Source organism: Lutra lutra, chromosome 6, assembly GCF_902655055.1.
Source record: "Lutra lutra chromosome 6, mLutLut1.2, whole genome shotgun sequence".
NCBI classification, from domain to species: Eukaryota; Metazoa; Chordata; class Mammalia; order Carnivora; family Mustelidae; genus Lutra; species Lutra lutra.
In genome coordinates, this window is record NC_062283.1 from 13,878,094 (window position 1) to 13,902,519 (window position 24,426).

Sequence of the window (24,426 nt, forward strand, 5' to 3'; positions counted from 1 at the left end):
TAAGCATCTTATTAGAATTGCCAATGTGAAATGTAAATTACTATCTAAAATTATTTTTTATTGCCAACTTTTAAAAATTTTTCATATAAATTCAGTTAATTAGCATATAGTGTTTTATTAGATTCACAGGTAGTACTATCTAAAATTATTAAACACAGTAACACTGCTGAGTTAGATATTTCTATTTAGCATCATTTACTGGGCATCAAAGCTATATATTTTTTTCCAGCCTGGTCCCCTGTCTATAAGTGACTGAAGAGACTTGCGGAGGAAAAATAAAAAGAACAGATTTTTCCTTTTAACATCAGATGAATTGATAGCTAAATTACTAGTTGTCTTTATTATGGTCAATGATTTGATGGATTTATGCTGCATGTAAAATAATTGAGCTTTCCTACTTTAGTAGATTATTCTTTACTAACATGTACACTTTAAAATAGGGAAATCAAGTCATAGAAAATTTAAGCCACAGGGAAGGAAATAAAGATTACCTAGAATTTTTGTTAAGTTACAAAAGCAGTAAATTGAGTCTGTAATTTTGATCTTGCTTTCCTTTCCTTGACCCCGCATTGCAGGCTTCCTCTATGTCATGAGACAGTGTCAGGAAATAGGATTTTTTGCAGCTAGTTAGGATGGTAGAGGACACCAGCCCAGCCCTTTATCTTTACATGTAGAAATAGATGTGTCATGCTTGTCCAGAGACACAGACAACAGCACAGCCTGGGATTCCAGTCTTCCTGAATTCAAAACCTTTTCTCCCCTTTTGTGAAGGGTTTTTTTCTCTTTTTTTCCAACAAATAGAGTCTCCAGAGTGTGACTGTCTTTGTGTTTGCTTAGGCTTCACCACCCAGCAAGCAGAAATCACTGTCTCTGCTTTGGTCAAGATCACGGACGCCAACATGGATATCGTCTACAAGGATATGGTCACCAAGATGCAGCAGGTTAGCTTTTTCGGGGCACGGTAGCAAATTTAAAGCCTGAAGTTAGGTTGTTATTTGTAATACATATTTTTGGATAATACTGTATTGAAAAACATATAGTACTTTTTAAGATTTTGTTCATTTATTTGAGAGAGAGAGAACAGAAGCAGGGGGAGGGGCAGAGGGAGAAGCAGGGCTCTATCCCAGGACCCTGGGACCACGACCCAAGCTGAAGGCAGACGCTTAACCTACTGAGCCACCCAGGCGCCCTAAAAAGCATATAGTACTTTTAACCATAGTTGAGAAGGAAATGATCCTAGTGGCATAAAAAGTAGTTTATTCGAGGGGCACCTGCGTGGTTCAGTCAGTTAACCATCCGACTCAGTCTCAGCTCAGGTCTTGATCTCAGGGTAGTGAATTCAAGCCCCACGTTGGGCTCCACACTGGGCACGGAGCCTGCCTTAAAATACATATATTTGTATTTCTTTTTTCAAAGCTATCTTCTCAACTGTTGTAGAGTCATGTTGGAAAACTCAGCTATGTTTGAAAATGGACTCTTCCAGTCCACCATACCGAATACAGGGAGATGCGGCTGGGATCACAGCAGTGTGTTCTTGAGCTGCTGGTCCTCAGACCGTCACCCTTTGAACTGGCTCACTTGATGGTGATACTGGACTTGAGTCTTTATTCTTCTCCTTTCTTCATTCTGGAATAGAGGATGACCGTGCTGAACCTCTCTCCTCGTGTCCATGTTCTCCTGGTTTCTCACTAAGATGATTCCAGGTGGGAGGCAGACGTCCTAGGCCAGCCTAGGTTACATGTTTCATTTCTCTTTTCCTAGGAGATCACTGTTCAGCAAATAATGTCTCAGATTGCCAATGTGAAAAAGGATATGATTATTTTGGAGAAGAGCGAATTTTCGGCCCTCAGAGCAGAAAATGAGGTAAAACTAAAGAGCTGCTTGTACTAATAAAATGCTCGCTGTCGAGACGTTGAGACTAAATGCACAGACAAAAGTGGACAGGTTAGATGTGTTTTCATCAGGTGTCTACCACCAGATCAAGGCGTGGTATATTCTGGCACCCCAGAAGCCTGCTAACCCCTGCTAGGAAGACCCCTATATCCTGTGTCACCGTTGACTGGTTTTGCCTTTTCCAGAACTTCATCTGGGGGTATCCTGTGGTGTGTCTTAATGGTGGATGGGTCTTGCTCATTGTCTGTAGTGTTATATGAATGTGCCTCGTTACTCTACTGTGATGTACGCTTGACCCCTGAACAACACGGGTTTGAACCACCCAACCAACCACTTACACAGTTTAGTCAGTGTTTTCTCTTCCATATGATTTTCTTAATAATACTTGCTTTTCTCTGGCTTTATTTATTCTGAGAAGATGGTATGTAATACACATAACATTCAAAATATATCATGTTATCAGTAAGGCTCCTGGCCGACAATAGGCTATTGAGTTTTGGGAGAGTCAGAAGTTACATATGGAGTTGTTTTTTTTTAAGATTTTATTTATTTATTTGACAGAGATCACAAGTAGGCAGAGAGAGAGGGGAAGCAGGCTCCCTGCTGAACAGAGAGCCCAATGCTGGGCTTGATCCCAGGACCCGAGATCATGATCTGAGCCGAAGGCACAGGCATAACCCACTGAGCCACCAGGCACCACTATATATGAGATTTTTAACGGGGAGAGGGGTGATTAGTGCCCCTAACCCCCTGTGTTGTTCAGGGGCCAACTGCATATTAGAATTGTTTCCAGCTTCTGGTTATCACAAAGTCTTGCTGTAAAATATCCCTTGGTTTCTGGGGTGGGGTTCTTTTCTTTGTTTGTTTGTTTAATTCAGTTTAGTTGACATACAGTATATTAACAAGTTTCAGGAGTAGAATTTAGTGATTCATCACTTACATTTAACACCCAGTGCTCATTACATCACGTGCCCTCCTTAATGCCCGTCACACAGTTACCCCATCCTCCCACCCCACCCCACCCCCAGCCCCTCCAGCAACCCCCAGTTTGTTCCCATGATTAGGAGTCTCTTATGGTTTGCCTCCCTCTCTTTTATCCTACTGTATTTTTCCTTCACTTCCCATATGTTCATCTGTTTCTTAAATTCCACATATGAGTGAAATCATGGTATTTGTCTTTCTCTGATTAACCTATTTCGCTTAGCATAATACCCTCTAATTCCATCCACGTCGTTGCAGTGTATCCCTTGGTTTCTTAAGTGTGGCATTCAGCACTGAAGTGAGTGCTGTGTTTGCATCCTTCTTTTGTTTTCAGTCCTATTTAAAGTCTCAAATAAAGTCCATTTATTAGTGATTCATCTTAGTCTTATGAACGGCCTTCTAGCAAAACAGTAGTTTGAAACTCTCACATTTGCCCTTGAAATCGGCTATTTGAAGGCAGAATTTGTTAAAAGAAAAATTGAAGTAGGTATAAAGACAGCAGGGCCTCTGGAGGCAAAGGTGTATGTTAAAAACAACGTGTTACTGGGGTGGCTCAGTCAGTAAGCCTCTGACTTGATCTTGGCTCAGGTCTTGATCTCAGGGTCATGAGTCATGATCTTAGGGTCATAAGAAACATGAGCCCCATGCTGGGCTCCACGCTAGGGAGCCTACTTTAAAAAAAATTAAAACTGTGTTACTGATCTTATGTAACCTTCAGGATGAAATTGATCTCAAGATAGGCACATGCAGGGTTTTTTTGTTGTTGTTTTTGTTTTTTTTCGATTTTTAATTATTTATTTGGACAGAGCAAGAGAGAGAGGGAACGCAAGCAGGGGGAGTGGGAGAGGGAGAAGTAGATTTCCTGCTGAGCAGGGAGCCCAATGCAGGGGCTGGATCCCAGGACCCTGGGATCATGACCTGAGCCAAAAGCAGATGCTTAATGACTGAGCCACCGAGGCACCCAAGTAGGCGCATGCATTGTAATACCATCCTGGTATGACAGATAATCGTGTCTGCTCCCAAGACTTTTCAGCTCATGCTTCATTCTGAATGCAGCTAGAACTGTGCATGAAACATATTCTAATGTATGTTTATTACCAAGTTTTAGGTATTTTTTTCTAACCTTCTAGCCATATCCATGACTTTTTTTTTTAATGTGTTTTTAGAAGATAAACGTGGAGCTACATCGATTAAAACAACAAATAATGGTGAGACCCTCACTCCTCCTTGCATGCTTGTAGTCAGTTACTTAAACATAGTAATAAATACCATGTCAGAAGTTCTTTAGGTGTTCTTAAAAACTTAATCCCATGTTGAGCATTTGTGTAATACGTCTCAAAAGTACACACTAGAAGGCTTAGCTAAGAACACAATGAATAAGTTGGTGAGGTCTGTAAACAAATTCATTAAGAAAATTGTGTTCTAGGATAAATGGAGTTATCTTTAAATTAAATGTTGAAGTTGCAACATATGGAGCCTTTAGGTTCTGTTAGAACAGACTGGGTTTAGAGAATTACGTGTGATTTCAGAATGCTGACTGTGCCAGCTGTTTGATTTCTTTTTTTTTTTTTAAAGTAGAAAGGACATGGATGTTAAGGAAGAAAAGGTTGTGATGAGTGTTAGAAAGAAGGCTTTATTTAAACCAGAATTTCATATTTTCCTCCTTTGAGTCCTTCTCTGCTTTCCAGAGTTGGCCAGGGAACAGCTTCAGTCATAAATTCCATAAGGAGATTACACTGGGAATCTCAGGATTAAAAGCAGCAGGAACCCACTCTGGCCTGACTCATGCATAAGCTGGCGTCATTTGTGTACATGTCTGGGAAGTCCCAGGCTTCATCCCAAGAGGGTTTCCATTTCTCACTTTGGATTTCTTTCTCTTTGTTTGCCCTCCTGACAGGATGAAGTGGTCAAAGTCCGAACAGATACCAAGTTAGACTTCAATCTAGAAAAGAGCAGAGTGAAGGAATTGGTATGTTTCTTTATTAAAAACAGAGTGTGAATTCATCGCTTTGTAGGATGGAATGCTCGGTCTGGTCTGAGTATATAGACAGTTCACCTGTGCATCGTTGCTAGACACGGTTTTCTCTTTAATTGTATTCTAGCTTAGAGCTTAAGTTTGATAACTTTGAAAAATAAAATGAAAATCTTGGGAGGCGCCTGGCTCCCAATCTTGGGTCAGTTGGTAGAGTGTGTGTGACTGTTGATCGTGAGGTAATGAGTTCAAGCCCTGCATTGTGTAGACATTACTTAAAAGTAAAACCTTATAAAAAATGAAACTCTTGGTCAAATCAAGTTTGAATCTCGTTTTATGTCAGAGAGGGAGAGAGACTAAATTATGTGTGACTTAGATATTACCAAAGAAATCAAACCAAATCTCACCCTATTTCATCTAACTTAAGCCTCTACAGGTCCAGATTTTTCTAAAGTTAAGTTGATCATCTGCCTTGAATAATATTAAATTTAATTCTACACTGAAATTCAAGATTAAAAAAAATTTCCCATATAGTCTTTTAAAAAGTTTTTTTTTAATATTTTATTTATTTGACAGAGATCACAAGTGGGCAGAGAGGCGGCAGCAGGGGACGGGGTGCAGGCTCCCCGCTGAGCAGAGAGTCCGATGCAGGGCTCAATCCCAGGACTCTGGGATCATGACCTGAGCCGAAGGCAAAGGCTCAACCGACTGAGCCACCCAGGCGCCCCCCATATAGCCTTTTTAAACTTTTAAATAGAGAAATCTTAATGACTTGATTGCATTGTTTCCAAATGCAAATTCAAAACAATTTTTTAAGTTACACTAAATTGAAAAAAAAATTTTTTTTTCTTTAAATATTTTATTTATTTACCTGACAGACCAAGATCACAGGCAGGCAGAGAGAGAGGAAGGGAAGGAGGCTCCTCGCCGAGCAGAGAGCCCGATGCAGGGCTCGATCCCAGGACCCCGGGATCACGACCCAAGCCGAAGGCAGAGGCTTTAACCCACTGAGCCACCCAGGCGCCCCTAAATTGAAAATTTTAATTAGGAAAAGTATTTCTGTGCATTTGCTACCAGAAAGATCTCAGAAGAGGCGCCTAGGTGGCTCAGTTGGTTGAGCGTCTGCCTTTGGCTCAGGTCATGTTCCTAGGGTCCTGGGTTCCTCGTCAGGCTTCCTGCTTGGGGTGGGGAGCCTGCTACTCCCTCCCTCTCTGCCCTTACCCCTGCTCATGTGTGCACACATGCGCGCACGCGCGCGCTCTCTCTCTCTCTCTCTCTCATATAAATAAATAAATAAATAAATCTTTAAAAAAAGAAAAGGGGGTCTCAGAAATGTAGGCTGTAAGTAAGTAAGCGCAAGGGCACTTGCCCCTGTGTGGTTAACTTGTGGGATTGTGTACAGGACTCAAGAAAGCTGCACAGATACAGTTCTGCTACCCTTGGTTTTTCAAAAATAATGCATGGGACTACTATTTTTTTTTTTCCGAGTTTGCACAGCAGCACTTTTCAATTTTTTATTTTATTCAGTTATAATTGACATAGACAGCATTACGTTAGTTTCAGGGGAACAACATGATGATCTGCTACTTGCATACACTGCAGGGTCGTCACCACCGGAAGTCTAGTTACCATCTGTCATCACACGTAGGTACAAAATTTTTTTCTTGTGATGAGAACTTTTGAGATCTGTTCTCTTAGCAACTTTCAAATAGAGTATTGTTACTCACTGTAGTCTCCATGCATGACATCCCAGGACTTATTTTACAGCTGTAAGTTTGTACCTTTTTTTTTCTAAAGAGTTTATTTATTTGACAGACAGAGATCACAGGTAGGCAGAGAGAGAGGAGGAAGCCGACTCCCCACGGAGCAGAGAGCCCGATTCGGGGCTCGATCCCAGGACCCTGAGACGGTGACCTGGGCTGAAGGCAGAGGCTTAACTCACTGAGAGCCACCCAGGCGCCCCTCTAATAATAATGTTGAGTTGCCTTAGTGACTTTTAACCCATCTATCTTCTTGTTTGGGTTTTATTTGAATTTGATAGCAGTGGTTAGATACCTTCTTTATTCTTAGAATAATGAGAAATGGGCTGTGTGAGGCATATTTTAACTAACACGGAACTGGATTCACATGTAGAAACTGGGTATACACAGTTGTTCATTGTCTCCTGGTTTATCACAGTTTGCTTTTAACCAAAATGTACTACAATGATAAGTGAAGCTAATACTGAAATTCAAATAAGCACTTAACTCTATTTTGGAACCACCTCTGGATTTCAAGAGTTAGGCTGAGCTTTGTTGTACAAAATCATTATTCCCATGTCACCTGTCTTTCTTGTCTCAAAAACCACTTTTCAACAGTAAAAATTAATTCACCTAGCATCACTAAAATATTTAACAGGTGCTAGTGTATGATTATTCTCTAGAAAAGGAAAAATTTTTTAATTAGGATGAATAATACTTCAATGCAGTAGTAAAATACTTAAATTAACATAAAATCTATGACAGATGAAATATCCAAACTTTCCTTTTGCCTTAGGTGTCAAATGTCTCTGCATAGCACTGTTATTTAGAATTTTAATTTCAAATTCCTCTAAAATACTCTTTTTTAACCATCTTAACAGATTCAATCTTTTAAATTTAAATTCAATTAATTAACATATAGTGTATTACTAGTTTTAGTGATTCCTCAGTCTTATTTATATATTACCCAGTGTGTATTACATCATGAGCCCTCCTTAATGTCCATCCTGCAGTTACCCCATCCCCAAGGAGAAACTCTTTTTTTATTTATTTATTCAGCAGACAGATCACAAGTAGGCAGAGAGGTGGGGGGGGGGTACGGCGTGGGTAGGGGGGAGAGCAGGCTCCCCGCTGAGCAGAGAGCCTGATGTGGGGCTCCATCCCAGGACCCTGAGATCATGACCTCAGCTGAAGGCAGAGGCTTTAACCCACCGAGCCACCTAGGCACCTGAAGGAGAAACTCTTTTAATTACCTTTGACCTTACGGGTTTTGTACTTAGCAAAAAAATCTGAATGCACTTGATTTAGGAAGATGCCCTTAGCTAAGAGCTGTGCGCCTGCTGAACATGGGTGAAAGCCCGTGAGTCGATGGGACTTTCTAACCTAGCTGAGAAGTGGTTCGTGGTTATCCTAAACTGAGAAGACTTGAGTACAGGACAGCAGTGTGTATTCAGTGTGCATTGGTAAAGAGGAGTGACGGGACCTTCCCTCTCCTTGTTGAATAAAGTTCTGTTTCAGTTCTATAACTGGTGCTACTTACAGTCAGTTTCAGAGCAGTATGGCCTCTAAGCCACTTTGGGATACAGGGAGATAGAGTCACATAAAAATCACGGCAGCGGGGCACCTGGGTGGCCCAGTGGCTTAATTAAGCCTCTGCCTTCGGCTCAGGTCATGATCTCAGGGTCCTGGGATCGAGCCCCGAATTGGGCTCTCTGCTTGGTGGGGAGCCTGCTTCCTCCTCTTTCTCTGCCTGCCTCTGCCTACTTGTGATCTCTCTCTGTCAAATAAATAAATAAAATCTTTAAAAAAAAAAAATCACGGCAGGGCCAAGATTGAGGCTTGGCTTTTCTCTTGTGGCGGGTGAATACTGACTGAAAAATCTGGTCCACCCTGCCCTCTTGTGGCATTTCGATGCATAGCTCCTTCCTCTTCTAAAACCCTGAAGTTTAGGCAGAGATCAGCATTCTTTGGTCCTGATTGGTGCTTGGTTTGAGGTTTGGGGGGGTTTTCTCCAACTTTTTAAAAAAAATTTTTTTTAAATTTTTTTTAATTTAAAAATTTCTGAGCAATATTATTTTTTATACCCTAGCACCCTGGTAGTCCAGAGGAACATTTTATAGTTAGAAAGTTTTCTAGATACAACAGCACTAATTTTCTCCCCATCATAGCATTACCTTACTGAAGAATTAAATGCTAATTTTTCGGGGCGCCTGGGTGGCTCAGTGGGTTAAGCCGCTGCCTTTGGCTCAGGTCATGATCTCAGGGTCCTGGGATCGAGCCCCGCATCGGGCTCTCTGCTCAGCGGGGAGCCTGCTTCCTCCTCTCTCTCTGACTGCCTCTCTGCCTGCTTGTGATCTCTCTCTGTCAAATAAATAAATAAAATCTTTAAAAAAAATGCTAATTTTTCATTTGCTCAATTAAATCCTAATACCCACTGCTAAGGAGATATGTCTGATTTTGGTCTCTGTGTCAACAAAATTGCACTAAATTTTTGCATAAATGTCAATAGCCCCCCCCCCCCCCCCCAAAGTCAATAGCCAAAGGCAAGATACCACTTTGATTCTGGGGCATGCTGGTCAGTTCCTTCAGTAACACTGGATTGTGACACACCCAAGTAGGGTTTTGTTTAATTTAAATCAACATGTGATGGTTTAATGCTTATCTTGTACCAGTGTATTTATATTGTATCTTTAGGCAGTGCCTGTCACATAAAAATATTCCTTGAAACTATTTTTCCCCCAGTTTTATAACATTCCTAATTTTGTCTAAGCCTCAGGTAGTGACCAGTTTTGTGATTGAACAGGTTAGCTCCAAACTATATTGTTCCCCACTTTTGCAACCCTCTCAAAAGCAGCAAAAAGCACACGATTCGGCAGCCATGCAAACTGGTGCCTGGAGAACCCGTTACAGTAGGGGGAGGGGCCAAATGGCATCACAGTGAACAGATGACAGGAGCAGAGGAGAGAGGTGAAAGGTGACAAAGGGAATCCAGATACTGGATGGTTAAGTATCTGCCTTTCCCTCAGGTCGTGATCCTGGGCTCCTGGGATCGAGCCCCATCATCAGGCTCCCTGATCAGTGGGGAGTCTGCTTCTCTCTCTGCCTGCTGCTCCCCCTGCTTGTGCTGTGACTCTCTCAAGTAAACAAATAAAATCTTTGAAAAAGGAAAGAAACTTCAAAAAAATACATCTAGGGCGCCTGGGTGGCTCAGTGGGTTAAGCCGCTGCCTTCGGCTCAGGTCATGATCTCAGGGTCCTGGGATCGAGCCCCGCATCGGGCTCTCTGCTCAGCATGGAGCCTGCTTCCTCCTCTCTCTCTGCCTGCCTCTCTGCCTGCTTGTGATCTCTGTCTGTCAAATAAATAAATAAAATCTTTAAAAAAAAAAAATACATCTAAGGGAAAGGGGCAAGTAGGCTACTTGATTCCAGATGTGATGTCTAGTGTCCTATATTCTTGGAAGTACTGAGACCAGAATATTTAAGGCAGCAGAAAAGGAGAGAGAGGAATAAATCAGAATCTGACCTGTGTTACATGTTCATTGGTTTCAGTACTCGTTGAATGAAAGGAAGCTGCTGGAAATGAGGACAGAAATGGTGGCATTGGTAAGAAATGAGACTACTTTTCGTGGTCATTGTTTTCATCTTGGCTTCATCCCACGTGTGGTTACTGTCCTTTGTAATGATTGTTATGGGAGGGTTCTCAAGTTTTGTGTCCTAGGCTGTGTTCTGGGGTTTTTTTCATTGTGGTAAAGTACACATAAAATTACATCTTAACCATTTTTAGGCAAACAGTTCAGTGGCATTAAGTACATTCACATCCTTATTCAACCATCTCTGGCACCCATCCGCAGAGCTCTTTACATCTTGTAACCCTGATATGACTTGTTACGCGCTAACTCCCATTCCCTTCTCCCCGCCATTCTGCTTTCTATCTCTATGAACTGACTGCTCTAGGAACCTCATATAAGTGGAATCACACAATATTTGTTTTGTGACTGACTGACTTCGCTTAGCATAATGTCCTCAAGGTTCATCCATGTCGTAGCCTGTCAGAATTTCCCTCCTTTTTAAAGCTAAATAACATTCCATTTGCGGATAGACCATAGCTGGATTATCCTGCCAGTGGACACTTGGGTTGCCGTCATCTTTTAGCCGTTGGGAGTCATGCTGCTGTGGTTGTGCCAGTATCTGTTGGGAGTCCCTGTTTTCACTTCTCTGGGGCAGGTGCCCAGAAGTGGGGTATCCTGGAATTTTCTTGGCACTTAATAGAATATTTGTTTATCTTCATGAAAGTTTAAATCCCAATGATTGAAGAATAATAAGGAATGGCGATTTTTAAAATTACTTTTCAAATTTACGACATGCTTTACTTTTTTTCTGTCTTCTGTTACTTGGGACCTCTAAAACGTGCAAGACACTTCCATCAGAGAATAGTAGAATATTCCTCTGGAATATGTTTCTGCTCATCCAGACCTCTATTTCCTTGTTCATTACCAGACTTGTTAGCCATAAGGAACTACATACAAATGACCCTTGAACAGTAGGGAGGTTAGGGACCCTCCCACATAGTCAAAAATCTGCATATAACTTTTGACTCCCCAGAAAGTTAACTGCTAATAGCCCACTGTGGACCGGAAGCCTTTCTGATAACACAAACGCCAATTAACACAAATTTTTTATGTTATGTGTATTACACACTAAAACAAAGTAAGCTCTTATTAAAATCATAAGAAAGAGAAAATACATTTATAGCACTGTACCATATTGAAACAAATCAGGTGTAAGTGGACCCGTGCACTTTAAACCATTGTTAAAGGGTCAATTGTACTTACTTGTCCTGGGATATTTAGTGAATTATTTTTGTGCATTAATAAAATGTTACAACCCCTTTATAACATCAGCCAAACTTGTCACCCTTAGAGGATGGTTGTATATCTAGTTTAACTGTATTGTATTTGGAAAAGAAGCCTTTGGTATAACAAGCCTCATACTAATAAAATACTTGGTGTTTGAACTATGAAAGAAGAAAAGTTTAAAATGTGAATAGGAATTGTGTCAAGGCAAACACTGTTGCTTTTAGATTATCTAAGATTGCATTCACTTTTTATTTATTTATTTTTTTAAAGATTTTATTTATTTAATTTGTCAGAGAGGGAGCACAAGCAGGGAGAGCGGTAGGTAGAGAGGGAGAAACAGTCTCCTGCTGAGCAGGGAGCCCAAAGCAGGGCTCCATCCCATGACCCTGATATCATGACCCTAGCCAAAGGCGGACACTCAACCGACTGAGCCACCCAGGAGTCCCTGTGTTCACTTTTGAAAGCATTTTCTGTCTACCTATCATCAAGAGGGAAAAAATGAGGTACCTTTATTGTCTTTGAGTACAGACTGTCTTTTAACTTTAACCTTAATTTGTAGACCAGTGTATCCTTTACAGAAGCTTTTTTTACATTATCACATTTGATTGTCCTGTGTGAGGACAGGGCCAGTGGTATTTGTTTGTTTTGGGGTTTTGGTGATTTTTTTTGTGTTTTTTTTTTTTTTTTTTTCAAATTAAAGTAAACAAGCCCAGAGACAGTTAAAGGCCCTGACCAACGCAACATAACGTGAGCATAGTAGAACTAAAGCTAAAGCCCAGGTCTCCCTAAGCGTAGCCCTTCTTTACCCGGGACTTCCCGCTGCTGCGGAGGGCCTATGGGATGGCGGGAGCCGAGGGGATGGCAGGTGTATCCTAAGTGGTTTAATGCTGTGAATCTCTTTGTTTTGAAAGCATGCCCAGCAAGATCGGGCTGTCACCCAGACAGACAGGAAGATAGACACTGAGGTCGCTGGCCTCAAAACCATGCTGGAGTCACACAAGCTTGATAATATTAAATATTTAGCAGGTAAGCTCTTTTGCGTCTGGATAGTTCACAAGTGGAAAATTCGTAAAATTTGGAAAATAAATCAAAGACAGATGCTGCGTTTCTTCTATTCTAACACATTTTTTTCATCTTTTAACATCTCTGAAATTAGAAGGCAGGTAATCATTTCCAATAGATGGAGTATCATACAGTAATCAGTATTTTTTTTTTCCTTAGTAGTAAAATGATGTGCTTTACAACTGGTGGAATCTTAAGTTTTATAGGATACTGTCACTGCACTGTTGTTACTTGGAATTTTTTTTAGTGAAATTCAAGACAGTATTTTACGGATGGGAGGAAAGGCTTTTGAGTTGCGATCTTCCTGCTTCAATCGGGGACACTCCTTATAAGGAGTTATTTTGGTTTTGTAATTTTTGAGCCAAAAAAGGGAATGAAAATTCACATATAAAAACAACTTGGTTATTAATTCACATTTAACATTTTGGATTTATCAATATATTCAAGTTATAATAGCAGTTAGAAGTGGAATTTTGTTGGTGACGTTTTAAAGGGTGTGGCCCTCTATAGTACATACACATATCCTTTGTGATCACAGAATTTCTGAGGTTCATTGAAAAGTTTCGCTGACTATTGGATACTTTTCTGCTTTGAAGATGATTGCAAAGAGTGGAGTGTTTTAGTGGGCGGGTGTCTCGTTGAATGTGGCACCTCACATGCGATCTGAGTTTCTTGGGTTGGTTTTTCTGTTTGGTGGATAGGTGGATAAGCGCCTGTATGTTTTCTTAATAAAACGTTTTTCTTTAAGTAACTCTTAACACAACTAATACTATGCTCAATTTTTTTTTTTCTTACAGGATCTGTATTTACGTGCCTAACAGTAGCTCTGGGATTTTATCGCCTATGGATATAATAAAGTGTCTATTTAAAGAGATCCCTATTGTTTTGCCTTAAGAATACCAGATTGCTGGGCCTCTTTGCCCCCCCTCATTTCCAGATTTTAACCCCAGTTTTGACTTAATATATATTATTTATTTTATGCAGATTATGGACATACAACCAAGGAAAGAAGTCATAATCGTTCTTCTGTCTTTTCTGTTTAGTTGCCTTTGTACCTTTGAGTGGTGGTGGACAAAACACGGAAGACCCCACTCAGCCAGACCAGTGAACTTGGTCTAACCTGTGGGACATGCCAACAGTAAATATTTATATAACCCTACAATTTTCAATCTTCTGTCACATAGAGGATTTTGGGGGTCTCTATTTAAAAGGTACAATGACTTCACTAAGTGCTAAAGGATCACCGAAACTAAACCAAGAGCACCAGACCCTCTATCCCTCTGACCAAGCCCTTCCCCTCAGCCAGTGCCCACGTTAGGGGGCAGCCCCAGTGGGTTGGTGTGCTAATGATTCACCTGTACTATCCCCCTAAAGCAGTTATTTTTCTCTTAATTTCCATTGTCTTAGTAAGTTGTCATGGTTATTTTTCATGTGCCTTTCAGCCAGAAAATCTTGTTGCCTGATGAAATTTTGTAATCATTACAAATGGGGACTCTGGTTTTGCCTCTCAGAGTGCTAGATTTCTCTCCCACCCTTACATTGTGTGTGTGTGTGCGCGCGCGTGCCTGCTGGGGTTCCTGTAGAGAAGGACATTCTCACGTTATTTGAATGACTGGTGTGGGAGAGAATAAGCATTTTAAAAAACGAGAACGTAGAGAACGTGTTTGTGTCTTTCTCTGCCTTCACGCACGCGCACATGACCTGGTACAGTGGAGAAACTACACGGGCACTTGTCGATCGATGTTGATCGAATAGGTAGGATAAATCACCCACTGTCACTGTTGTAACCGCATTAGCAAAAAAGTTACCTTTGTCCTTTGGATGTCTTTCTGAACTTCAGAAAATGTAAGTCAGTGTCTTTTTTTCTTTTTTTTTTTTTAAACATGTGTTTAGCACAAAGCTGCTGAGCTCCAGATGAGCCTGAAAATCGAGTACTTTGGCATCAGTGGTATCAGTTTCAAAGTGAATAATTATTTGATTGTTTTAAACTTGATCCAAAATTATCTCAACGGCTTTGTAAAATACCGTAGCCATTTGTGCTTCCGCTTTCAGAAAAGGATCCCCAGAAAATACTGCACATTGAGCAGTTGCCTTAAGTATTACAGATTTAAGTAAATGACATCCCATTAAGACCACATTTGCAACTACTTAATATAACTATTGTTAGTAAGAGCTTGGAGAAAGGGCCTGGAGCACAGATACTCCTCCAAAATCGAAAGAATCCCCAAGAGGAAAAAAGCACTGTATGCAATTATGTTTCAAAGCAAACACTAACTTGCTTAGGTTAGAAACAAGCAAAGTGACCTTACTTCCTGATATAATATTTGAAAATATCGTTCAGCGGGGTGACACTCTTTTATCTGCCAAAAGTATTCCGGATGACATTCCTACTGGTTTATACTGGCTGCAGCAGTCACTTAATTTGGGCCTTGGATTTTCGTGTGTAGTTTTCTGCAGTACAGAACAGACTCCCAGTACCCGCAGCATCGAGAACAAAGAACTTGCCTTTTGGTGGCTCAGATTACATGCATTTATGGAGGTTAGGAAGGTTCGGGACTGTGTTCCCTTTGTTTGGTCAAACGCATTCTATTTGAAAAGCATATAAACCAGAAATACAAGCATACCCTTCCCACTGCTGGCTAGCCCAGACTTCTGTGAACACTGGAAGCATGCTGGGACTGGACATAGTGGGACAGCTATCTGAAGTAGCTTGGTTCAGAGGGATTCCGATCGCCTAGGAACTTAGGCCTTAGCCTAATTTCAGAAGGGGGAGGATGCCTGGCACAACTTCCATGTAACCCAGGCCATAGCACCTGGGAAATTCACCAGGGCCAGGTAGCACACACATAACCCGCTACGCCTTTGCTACAAATGGCCAAAGCAGAACATCAAATGGACAGACTCTGGCTTTCCTTTCCATTCTTGGGGGGTGCCTCTGCATTCCTACACTCTGCTCTCCCCTGCCCTTTCCTTGTTTAAAGAGCCTAAACTCCAATTCTCTGCCATTTCCTGTTCCATTAATAAGCAAAACCTTTCTGTCCATACTATTCTTTACGGGACACAGGATTTTGATTTCTGGGCTGTTCTTATTCCTTAAGCTACTTTTCTACCTTAATATCTAAGAAAAATAAATCTGAGTGTATTCATTTTTTCCCTTAAGTATGCCAAGTACCTCAGTTGTGAAGTCAAGTTCAAGAAGAAAGGCTTGACTCAAACCAGACATCTTGCTGGAATTTGTCTCAGAACACTCTAAAAATAAAAATCCCGAGCCGGGCTTTTCCCTTTCTAGCTGCACAGTGACGTGAGCTTCCCTCCCCGTGTCCCGGCCTCCAGCCGCCTCTGTTGCCGCCTCTGCCTGTTACTTAACCATTCAGCATGGGCGCGCTCCCCCTCCCCCTGACCCTGGCCATGCTCTGTTGATAGGGTTGGCATCATTTCTGAACAAATAACACATAAATGGTACTACAGAACTCATGTCTAGAAAACTTGGGCTTTACCATATGTTTATCAAATTTGTGGCTTTCCTGACACTAAAGAGAGAACATGTTAAACAGAAACCACTTACTCTTGATGTACTCTTTGTGTTTGAGAGTGGCTAAAGCCCTTCACTGGAATTTTTTGAAAATATCTGTCTTTCTAGATTTACATTCATGTTCTTCTGATTCTGTTCTTTTGATGATAACCCAAATCAGTTTATTAACCATTGTATCACTTAACCGAATAGTCAGTTACATATTGTTATATGAGTGGGTATAATATTTTTATTATGGAAAATATTTAATTGTTTCTATGTAACTACTACACCTTTCATTTGAATTACTCAATGAATTGGCAAATCGAAAACAACTTCTGCCTGCGCTGTATTTTAATGTTACTCCCTCCATTGTATATGACAGCACTGGTGTATTATAAGAAAACCTAATACCCTAAAAAAGGGGGTTTGTATAGACGATAACTTTGAAAGTGCTTACTTGATTTGCAAAATAAATTTTTTATTCAAAAGAATTAACATGCTCGTGTAAAATACTTGAGGGGAAGTGCTTTAAGAGAAAAAGATTTTTTTCACTCATCTGTGTACAGAAAAATGTGACTCGAGATGGTTAGAACTGGGGGCTTACATAGAGGGGTAAATGAGTTTTAATTACAAGTTTTTAGAAGTATCTGCGCAGACTCAGTTTTTGAGTAATCGAAGTCCCGATCTAGCTGGGCTAAGAACTGGCTAGCTGGAGCAAGAAGGAATTTGCCTTTGGCTTATGATTAAAGTTCAAGAAGGGCAAAAGTCAAAATGCAGTCAACCCCTCTCTGCACCTCTTACCTCACCTTTGGGTGGGCAGAATTCTCAGACCAGCTTCCATTGTGGACAACTGAAACACCTGCACGTCCCTGACCGCTTAGTGATTGGAGGGTTTGTTCACCTAGACGAAGCCTTGAAGAAAGGATGAGAAGCAAGCAGCCGCAGTGGCAGCCTGCGGACTTGCTGCACAAGGAGGGAGCTCTTCGAGTGTCAACTCCGTGCAGGTGGCCTTCTGGGTAACAACGTCTGTCTGCTCCAGAGAAAAGCAAACCCCGTGGGAACGTGGATGAATGAAATAGCCCAGAAATTAATGTTAGGTATCCTCCATTTTCTCCAATTAGAAATCTACCAAAGTTAGAGAGTCAAATAAACCAGATCTGAGGTGAGCCATAAGGGTCCTGAAAGTCCCCAAATGTTTGCAGACTTTTGCAGACAGATTTGCAGACTCAGCCCCTGCATTTATAGAGCAAGTGTGGGGTGCAGGGTGTGGGGTGCTGTGCACAGCCTCCCACCTGGTCCTGCTTTTACATCTGAGGGTGTGGCAACCTGAAAACCTAATCTTTGCCTGGGGCCTTTGATGGCTTTCAAAATAAGAACACAGCTTCAAAGAATGACATTTTCTAGAAACCGCTTTCTCTCTGGAACCAAAACCTCCGGCTTTCCACAGCAGAGCTCTGACCACACAGCGTCCTGCCAGTGGTGCCTCTACTGGGATAGCAGGGATAGCAGGTTGCTGGGGAGGGGTCTGGGCACTGGGCATCTGCATCCTTGACGTAAACAGGCAACACCCAGCTTCAGGTCGCCTTTTACATGTTGCAAACATGCTCATGACTGTTATTACGCCAGCACTCTCAGGAACAGGAGTGGAACATTTTACAAAGTCCTAATTCTTTTTCTCTCAGTTTAAATTAATCCCCACCCTCACCCCCCACTCATCGGTTCATGATTCTGAAGATTCGGGTGAACTTAATATTAAAGCCCGGGGAGCTGCGCTCATGGTTTTCCTCAGCACGTCCTTCCTGCACTTTACTGTCTCGAACGGGTGTTTGAATTCTTCCTCAGCCACCTCTGACTCCATCCACAACGTGTGTTCTCCCAGGAGGGAAGAAACAGCTGCTGCGTGGCCTCTTGTCCCTTGCATGAAAGTCAGTGTCTTTACCTACTACAGAAGCATTTTTTTTACTATTTCTCTTGCTTTTGTAGAAGTTTATAGTGTGCATGAGCCTTACATCATCCTGAAAGACGCTGTAACAAGTGGTGTCTCCGGGCTATTTGTGAAAAGGTGTGATGAGATTTTAGGGAGAAAAGATGGAAGCCTGGGGGATCAAGATACTTCGTGAACCCATAAGAGCACTTACGGATTTTTTTCTTTTTCTCTCTTTTTTTTTTTTTACATCATAGCTGTTGGATGCTTTCAACTGTAAGTAACACAAAACAAACAGCGGCTTATACCAAATGACATTTACTACTTAATTGAGTCTAGAAATATAGGTGATCCTCAGGGTTGGTTTGGCAGCTCAACATTGCTTTCAAGGGCCCAGCTCTTTCCATCTTGCCATTCTTAGCCTCCTCTGTGTGTTAGCTTTCAGCTTCAGCCTTGGTATTACCTGGTCACAAAATGGCTGCCACAGCTCCAGGCATCACATCCTCACATGGCAGCGTGCAAAACAAAAAGAAAGCGAGGTGCACAAGTGCTCTTTTCATAGGTTTCTCTCCTTTTAGTCAAGGAAAAAGCTCTATCCCACTCCCACAAAAAACCCTGGATGTCTCATAGGCCAGGATGAGGTCACATGGCTACCTACAGCAAGACAGGTTGCAAAAGAGAATGTTTAGCTTTTGCAGCCCTTCTGGTGGGAGCAGGACAAGGAAGAGGGAAGCTGGAAGTCTTTGTTGGGTTGGCATTCAACAGTGTCGGTTACAGTGTTTTGTGATTAACACAGGCTCTACACTAGGGAGAAGGATATAATTAAGTTACCACCCTTTCGTGGCTAGAAATGCTTTAGGATGTCCTTTCCCTTTATTTCCAAGAACCTGTGGCTAATTTTATTTTATTCTATGCCACAGAATATTTTTACTGGTTCTCTGACCAAATTTTAATTCCTTTTTTTTTAAATTCTAAAACTAATTCTTGGGATTTGTTCCAAATAACTTGCATATTTGAGGAAAAATAAATCTGTTAATGAACAAATTCACATACATGCTTATTTCTCAAAACTCCTCCCCAATCTGCAGGGCAATATATCCTCAGCTTTGCCGAATTATTTTGACCAAAGCACACCATAACCCAGATACCACTCCCCTTCCATTCAACAGTGCTGTACCCCCGTGTCCTGAGGTTTATTTTTTTCTCGGTTGCCTTTGGCTGCATGGCAGAAGCACGCGTTTCCCCCAACTCTCCTCTCTGTTCTTGACCTCTGTTCCCAGCTTCCTGGTTCCTTCTTTTCCAACTATCTCCTATAAGAATAACTCAGAACATACATACTAGATCTGAAATTCACATGGTTGAGGGACAGTAAAAAAGTGAGTCTACAAAAAAAAAAAGTGAGTCTACATCTGGCAGAAGTCAGGGTTGGGGAGGAACGGCTGTGGCACAGTTGGTGACCATCAGGCTTGCGAAGGGGGCAGTGGAACTTACTGAACATCATGTTCTTTGTGGGATCCTGCAGATTCCCAGCGAAGCCAATTCCTTCATGCAACCGAGGACGGGTGCACCTGCAGAAAGTCTGCTTAAGATGCGTGAATGCGGGGCGCCTGGGTGGCTCAGTGGGTTAAGCCGCTGCCTTCGGCTCTGGTCATGATCTCAGGGTCCTGGGATCGAGCCCCGCATCGGGCTCTCTGCTCAGCGGGGAGCCTGCTTCCTCCTCTCTCTCTGCCTGCCTCTCTGCCTGCTTGTGATCTCTCTGTCAAATAAATAAATAAAATCTTAAAAAAAAAAAAAAAAAGATGCGTGAATGCAGTTAAACCAGAAGGCCAGCACTCAGTGAGAATGAAAAAGCTGTTGAACTGAGCATGGTCAGGTCATTCCGAGTCTTCCCCATTAATACTTATGTGAAAGCTTTTGCTTGGTTATGAACACCGCAAGTGCTGGGAGACAGAACAATAGCCAAGTCCTCCAAGGTTTAGCAAACACTAAGGCAAAAAGTTTAAGGTTTGGAAAAGTCTATTAACTTCTGCTTGCCAATTAATAAAACCGTGATGATTTTGTTTTAGCGGCACAATATCTTGTTCTGGTTGCTAACCACCAGTTTTTATAGGCAGATAATTTCACAACCACTAATGCGATGAGTCAGGAGATCTGGGTTCAGCTCCCAGCCTGGCCACTTGCTGTGCTCTTGGGAAAACCACTGGACCTTGCCAAGCCAATGGTTCCCACATTTCTAAAATAACAGCAACAATAATAATGAGAATGGGAATCATTATGGAGCTTTGGTTTAGTGTGTTTCAGGCATGGTTCTAAAGTCTTTCCCACTCACTTACTTTTCATCACATCCCTAGGAAGTAAGCACTGAAATGATCTCTTTACAGAGGGGGAAATCAAGGCAGAGACGAAGTAACGTGCCCCACAAGCACCCAGCTGATACTCGGTGACTCCAGATTCAAACCCAAGCATTCTGACTCTGAGGAATAGAGACCCTACCCACTGATAGCACTTGGTAAGCATCAAATGAGGTAATAAAAAAAAAAGTGAAAATGTTTTATAAAACTATAAAACCACTTGTGCAATTAACTGGAATCACCTACTCATAATTACCAGTAATGTTGCTTATACCACTACCCAAATAAGTACATTTCCCTTAACTCCACTCCCTTGCAACCTCCCCAGAGTACCAAGACAGATGAAGTTATTGAGAAAGATGCAGTATCCCAGCAAAAAACTAGTCCTGGGGCGCCTGGGTGGCTCAGTCGGTTAAGCGTCTGCCTTCAGCTCAAGTCATGATCCCGGGGTCCTGGGATTGAGCCCCACATTGGGCTCCCTGCTCTCCCTCTCCCTCTGTCTCTCTCACTGCTTGTGCTCTCTCTCTCTCTCTCTTAAATAAATAAGTAAATAAATAAATAAATAACACAAATCCTTAGAAAAGCTGGAGTATAGATTATAGCAGGGATTGGAGTAACACAGATAACCTCAAGGAAATAACCATAAGCTCTCAAGTATTATATTATACCAGCCCTTCATATAAATCCCAGGGTGACTGTGAATGTTCATAATTTTATTCGGGGGTCTTTATATAAAAGGATTAATGTTGACATGAAGGCCACTGTCCAAGCCTTAGATTCATCCAAAGTGTAGACCTTAAATAATTCGTTATTATTTAGTTAGTATCTTTTTTTTTTTTTGGTGATATGATAATTAGGATATTTCATTCTTTTTCTTTTTAAAGATTTTATTTTTTAAAAAAGATTTTATTTATTTATTTGACAGAGAGAGATCACAAGTAGGCAGAGAGGCAGGCAGAGAGAGAGAGGAGGAAGCAGGCTCCCTGCCGAGTAGAGAGCCCGATGCGGGGCTCAATCCCAGGACCCTGAGATCATGACCTGAGCTGAAGGCAGAGGCTTTAACCCACTGAGCCACCCATGCGCCCCTAAAAATTTTATTATTTTTTTTCAAGATTTTATTTATTTATTTGACAGAGTGAGAGAGCACAAGCAGGCAGAGCAGTAGAGGGAGAAGCAGAAGCAGGCTCCTCATCAAGCAGGGAGCCCGATGTGGGGCTCGATCCCAGGACCCTGGGATCATGACCTGAGCTGAAGGTAGTCGCCTAACCAACTGAGCCACCCAGGCACCCCCTAAAGATTTTATTTTTAAATAATAATCTTTACACCAAATTCAGGGCTCAAACTCATAACTTTGAGATCAAGAGTCGCACACTCCACTGATTAAGCCAGCCAGGGGTCCCTCAGATATTTCATTCCCAATCAACCAAGTCAACCAACTCTCTGTAGGACTACATGAGGGAAAAAAAAAAAAATCAGCCACTTTTCAAAGTTTCCCAGAAAGCTGGGCTACGCAAATCCTGTCTGGGCCCCTGGTAGCATTCACATCTTATCCAAATTCTGTTTTCTTTGCATAAAACCCTTCTTTCCTGCTTTCGGCTTACCATGGAAACCGTGTATGTCCTGCTCTTCCCAAGCAAAGTGGGAATTTAGATCTCAGATGGTAGGAAGAAGGGGCACACTTGAAGGGCACACTCACTTTTTACCGCAGCTTCTTGTATGTTAAAAAAAAGTATATGGGAGCGCCTGGATGGCTCAGTGGGTTAAGCCTCTGCCTTCGGCTCAGGTCATGATCCCAGGGTCCTGGGATCGAGCCCCGCATCGGGCTCTCTGCTTGGCGGGGAGCCTGCTTCCTCCTCTCTCTCTGCCTGCCTCTCTGCCTACCTGTGATCTCTGTCAAATAAATAAATAAAATCTTTAAAAAAAAAAAGTATATGTGTATAAAATGTGTGTACACACACACACACACACACACATGCACACAGCTTCACCAGAATAAGCAAATTCATAGAGACAGAAAGGGGATTGGTATCTGCCTGGGGCTGAGGGGGTGGAGAGTGAGTGCAGAGGGTACAAGGTTCCTTTTTGGGGTGATGACAATGTTCTAAAAATGGATTATGGTGACGGTTGCCCAACTCTGTGAATATACTGAGAACACACTTCAAATCAGTAACTTGTACACTGAACTCATTAAAAAACTGCTTTTTTAAAAAACTTGTCCATCCTACACGTTCAGTTTTCGGAGGGAGAACCCAAGCCAGAGAATGGTGCAGTTGACTTCCTGGGTCACAGAGCGGGTTGCTCACTGGAGGCCCCCCTACTCCGGGAATAAGTGATTCCAGTTTCTTGCACATAGGGTCTTACAGTTTATAAAACATTTGTAAACCATTTTCACATTTTTGACCTTCGCATTTTGACCTTTTGACCTTTGACCTTGCCTGCACACCCCAGGATTCCCACCCAGTCTCCCAAGATGATGTTTTTTGGTTTCTGATAAATCCTAAATTTTTATTTAGTGATTAAGGTTCAGTGATAACTAAATGAAATGACCTAGTGCATCCCTCTGTTTAAAATGTTTTATGAGGAAGGGTGCCTGGGTGGCTCAGTGGGTTTAGCAACTCCTTTGGATCAGGTCACAGGATCGAGTCCCTGTCTGGCTCCGAGGTCGTGGGGGGGGTCTGCTTCTCCCTCTCCTTCTGCCCCTTCCCCTGTTCATGCTCGTGCTCTTTCAAATACCTAATATCTTTAAAATAATACAGTAAGCAAAATGTTTCATGAGGAGCAGAGTCGGCTTCCGGTCTGCACAAGGAGAGAAACTGAGCTGGTGGGTTTGGAAATGTGTCCCCCCAGCCGCCTGGCGGGTACCATGTGGGGGTGGGCCCAGGCTCAGCACAAGGGCCCAGGGCACTCCCCTTGGGCCCAGGCCACCCATCCTCACCACCGGCCTCTCTTCTAGGGAGTGAGCAGGCATGGGGGCCAGAACCGGGCGCTACGACCGGCAGCAGGCGCAGAAGTCAGCCGTCCAGGGGCCCAGACCATCCAGCCCCACCCAGAAGGGCCCTTCTCCAAGACCTCCGCTGCCTCCAGCTCCGGCCTCGGCGGCGCCCGCCGGGGAAAGGACGCTAGGCTGGGTGGCCCTGGGGTCCCGGGCCTGTCCGGGAGCGCAGGGCGTGTGCTCACGAGCGGAGCCGCTGCACAGAAGGCCGGAGCCCGCGGGGAGGCTGGCAGCGCTGCGCGGGGCCCACGGGGTCGCTCTCAGCTGGGGCTCCGTGTCTCTGAAGGAGGGCGGCTCAGCCTGGGGACCGGATCGCTCTCCGTCCAGACCCACGGCTCGGGGAAAACCCGGCCCCCAGGGCCTGGCGCGGGCCTAAGGACCGAAGCTACGGAAGAGACTTGCCCCTACGGTCATTACAGGTAACGGGGGGCCAGGGCCGCCTGGGTGGGGGAGGCCGGAAGCCACCGACTCCCGTTTTCAGCTCAGGTCATGACCTCATGGTGGGGAGATAGAGCCCCGCCTCGGGCTCCACACTCATCGGGGAGTCTGCTTAAGACTTTCCCTCTCTGCCCCTCCCCCACTCGTGCTGGGGCTCTCTCTCTCTCAAATAAATAAATATATCTTAAGAAAAAGGCAACATGAGTTAGCAAGAAGGGGAACCTAAGTTTTGTGTGTGTGTGTGTGTGTGTGGTTTTTTTTTTTTTTTTTACCTCTTGCTCATTCTCATTTACCAACAACAGGCCCTGAATCCCCACCAGTCTTTTTTTTTTTTAAGATTTTATTTATTTATTTGACAGAGAGAAATCACAAGTAGGCAGAGAGGCAGGCAGAGAGAGAGGAGGAAGCAGGCTCCCTGCTGAGCGGAAAGCCGGATGTGGGGCTTGAACCCAGGACCTGGGATCATGACCTGAGCCGAAGGCAGCGGCTTAACCCACTGAGCCACCCAGGCGCCCCCCGACCAGTCTTCTGAACCCTTACCTCCTCCAGGGGGCCGTATGGGTGAACCCCATTCTTCCCTGCTCTCCTCCCTGTTAGCATCCTGCATCAGGGTCAGGAGCACGGCCTCCTGAATCAGCCTGCTTCGGTTTGAAATCCCTTGACCTTGGGAAAATGACTTAAACGCCCAGTGCCTCGCTTTGCTTA

At 42.9% G+C, this 24,426-nt stretch overlaps 2 protein-coding genes across 2 annotated transcripts in view; both read left to right on the forward strand.

Moving 5' to 3' along the window:
• Positions 1-16,507, forward strand: part of MCUR1 (mitochondrial calcium uniporter regulator 1) — a 29,251-nt gene extending 12,744 nt beyond the window's left edge. Inside the window, exons 3-9 of the mRNA XM_047733669.1 lie at positions 838-941; positions 1,762-1,863; positions 4,041-4,082; positions 4,772-4,843; positions 10,134-10,187; positions 12,352-12,466; positions 13,300-16,507. Coding sequence (XP_047589625.1) covers positions 838-941; positions 1,762-1,863; positions 4,041-4,082; positions 4,772-4,843; positions 10,134-10,187; positions 12,352-12,466; positions 13,300-13,355 — 545 coding nt within the window. The 3' untranslated portion in view covers positions 13,356-16,507. The remainder of the gene's footprint in view (positions 1-837; positions 942-1,761; positions 1,864-4,040; positions 4,083-4,771; positions 4,844-10,133; positions 10,188-12,351; positions 12,467-13,299) is intronic.
• A 3,236-nt stretch (positions 16,508-19,743) lies between these two features.
• Positions 19,744-23,838, forward strand: LOC125102427 (terminal nucleotidyltransferase 4A-like). The gene is made up of 2 exons (XM_047733670.1): positions 19,744-20,449; positions 23,245-23,838. Exon 2 carries the CDS (start codon positions 23,258-23,260, stop codon positions 23,657-23,659), a length of 402 nt encoding a protein of 133 aa, XP_047589626.1. The 5' UTR covers positions 19,744-20,449; positions 23,245-23,257; the 3' UTR covers positions 23,660-23,838.
• Positions 23,839-24,426: the final 588 nt, after the last annotated feature.

Bases quoted from the DNA above. Each gene is read 5' to 3' on its own strand.
- LOC125102427 (XM_047733670.1), top strand. From the start codon at position 23,258: ATGGGGGCCAGAACCGGGCGCTACGACCGGCAGCAGGCGCAGAAGTCA.